We start from the raw sequence: 1,362 nt of genomic DNA, 5'->3' as shown, positions 1-1,362 counted from the left end.
ACACACACACACACACACACACACACACACACTGTTGATGAACAACGTGTGTGTGGTTTGTTGGGGTGAAGTGTACCGAGGTGTTCTCAGGTGAGTCACCTTGTAGAGCGGTCTCCTCACGTCTATTGGACAGCTCTGAATGACATCATCAACGACATCAGAGATCGGCTGCATGAAGTCAGCGTTGGCGAACTGAAAACACACACACGTTTATGTTTCATATTATTAACCCTTTATACTTTAATATTCACCTCTATCTTCAGCTATGCCCTGGCAGAGTACACCTGAGCAGGTAGAGTACAGAGTGGGAATAGGCGGGGTCACCTCGGGGTGGAAGAAGATCTCGGGGCCCAGAAAACGTTCGTAGCCGACGTCGATGTGGAAGGCGGTCTGACTGACGGCGTGGACTCCGCGGTACTGTTTGATCCATTTCCCCGGGTCAGAGTCGTACTTTGTGAACTCTTTTACGATGTCTGGACAAATGTAACAGTACCGCTCCTACACACACACACACACATACGCACACAAAGGAGAGGAGGAGTAGAGGATGAGAGGATGACTACAAGAGGAGGAGGACTAGAGAAGGAGAGGAGGAGTAGAGGAGGAGGAGGAGAAGAGGAGGAGGTACCTTGACGGCCTTGGCGGTCTCCAGGGACTGCTCTGGAGGAATTCCCGCCTCTCTGTCTCTGAGCAGCTGTTGGATGAAGAAGGTGATGTCCCGCCCTGCGATAGGGATGTGCTTTATACAGCTGCCAATCACGTAGCCCTCAGCCTGTGACAGTCACCCCGACCAATCAGAGAGCAGAGGGGAGTTACTCAAACACCAGCACCTCAGAGTGTCTCTGTGTGTTTCTGAGTGTCTCTGAATGTCTCTCAGTGTGTCTCTCAGTGTCTCTGAGAGTCTCAGTGTGTCTCTGAGTGTCTCTGTTGTCTCTCAGTGTCTCTGTGTGTCTCTGAGTGTCTCAGTGTGTCTCAGTATGTCTCTGAATGTCTCTCAGTGTGTCTCTGCATGTCTCTGAGTGTCTCTCAGTGTCTCACTGTGTCTCACCACAGGGATGGCGTGTGTGACTCCGTCTCCGCTGTCGATGACGATGCCGGTCAGAGTCCTCTGTCCCACCTGCCTAGACGTCCAGGACGCCGCCAAGGCCAACACCGCCTGACAGAGGGAGACAGGTCCACATGATGAGTCCATCCCTCTACCCGTCTCTGTGTCTCACCTGTCTCTCTGTGTCTCGCCCGTCTCTTTGTGTCTCACCTGGACAGCGATGTAGAGTCCTGGGATATTGAAGGTCTCAAACATGATCTCAGCGAGGAACTCTCTGTTCTCTGGAGTGTTGAGAGGAGGCTCTGTCTGCACACACA

General features: G+C 52.4%; 1 protein-coding gene across 1 annotated transcript; it reads right to left on the bottom strand.

Moving 5' to 3' along the window:
- Positions 1-76: 76 nt before the first annotated feature.
- Positions 77-1,346, bottom strand: LOC121940872 (actin-related protein 3C-like; the record flags this gene model as incomplete). The annotated part of the gene is made up of 5 exons (XM_042483554.1): positions 1,256-1,346; positions 1,049-1,156; positions 629-772; positions 325-498; positions 77-192 (listed from the first exon to the last, which is right to left on the bottom strand). Coding segments are annotated over exons 1-5 (587 nt in total), but the record flags the coding sequence as incomplete, so codon positions are not given.
- Positions 1,347-1,362: the final 16 nt, after the last annotated feature.

The sequence above is a fragment of the Plectropomus leopardus genome, unplaced genomic scaffold, assembly GCF_008729295.1.
Source record: "Plectropomus leopardus isolate mb unplaced genomic scaffold, YSFRI_Pleo_2.0 unplaced_scaffold9676, whole genome shotgun sequence".
In the NCBI taxonomy this organism is placed as follows: domain Eukaryota; kingdom Metazoa; phylum Chordata; class Actinopteri; order Perciformes; family Serranidae; genus Plectropomus; species Plectropomus leopardus.
This window is presented reverse-complemented; position numbering and strand designations above follow the sequence as displayed.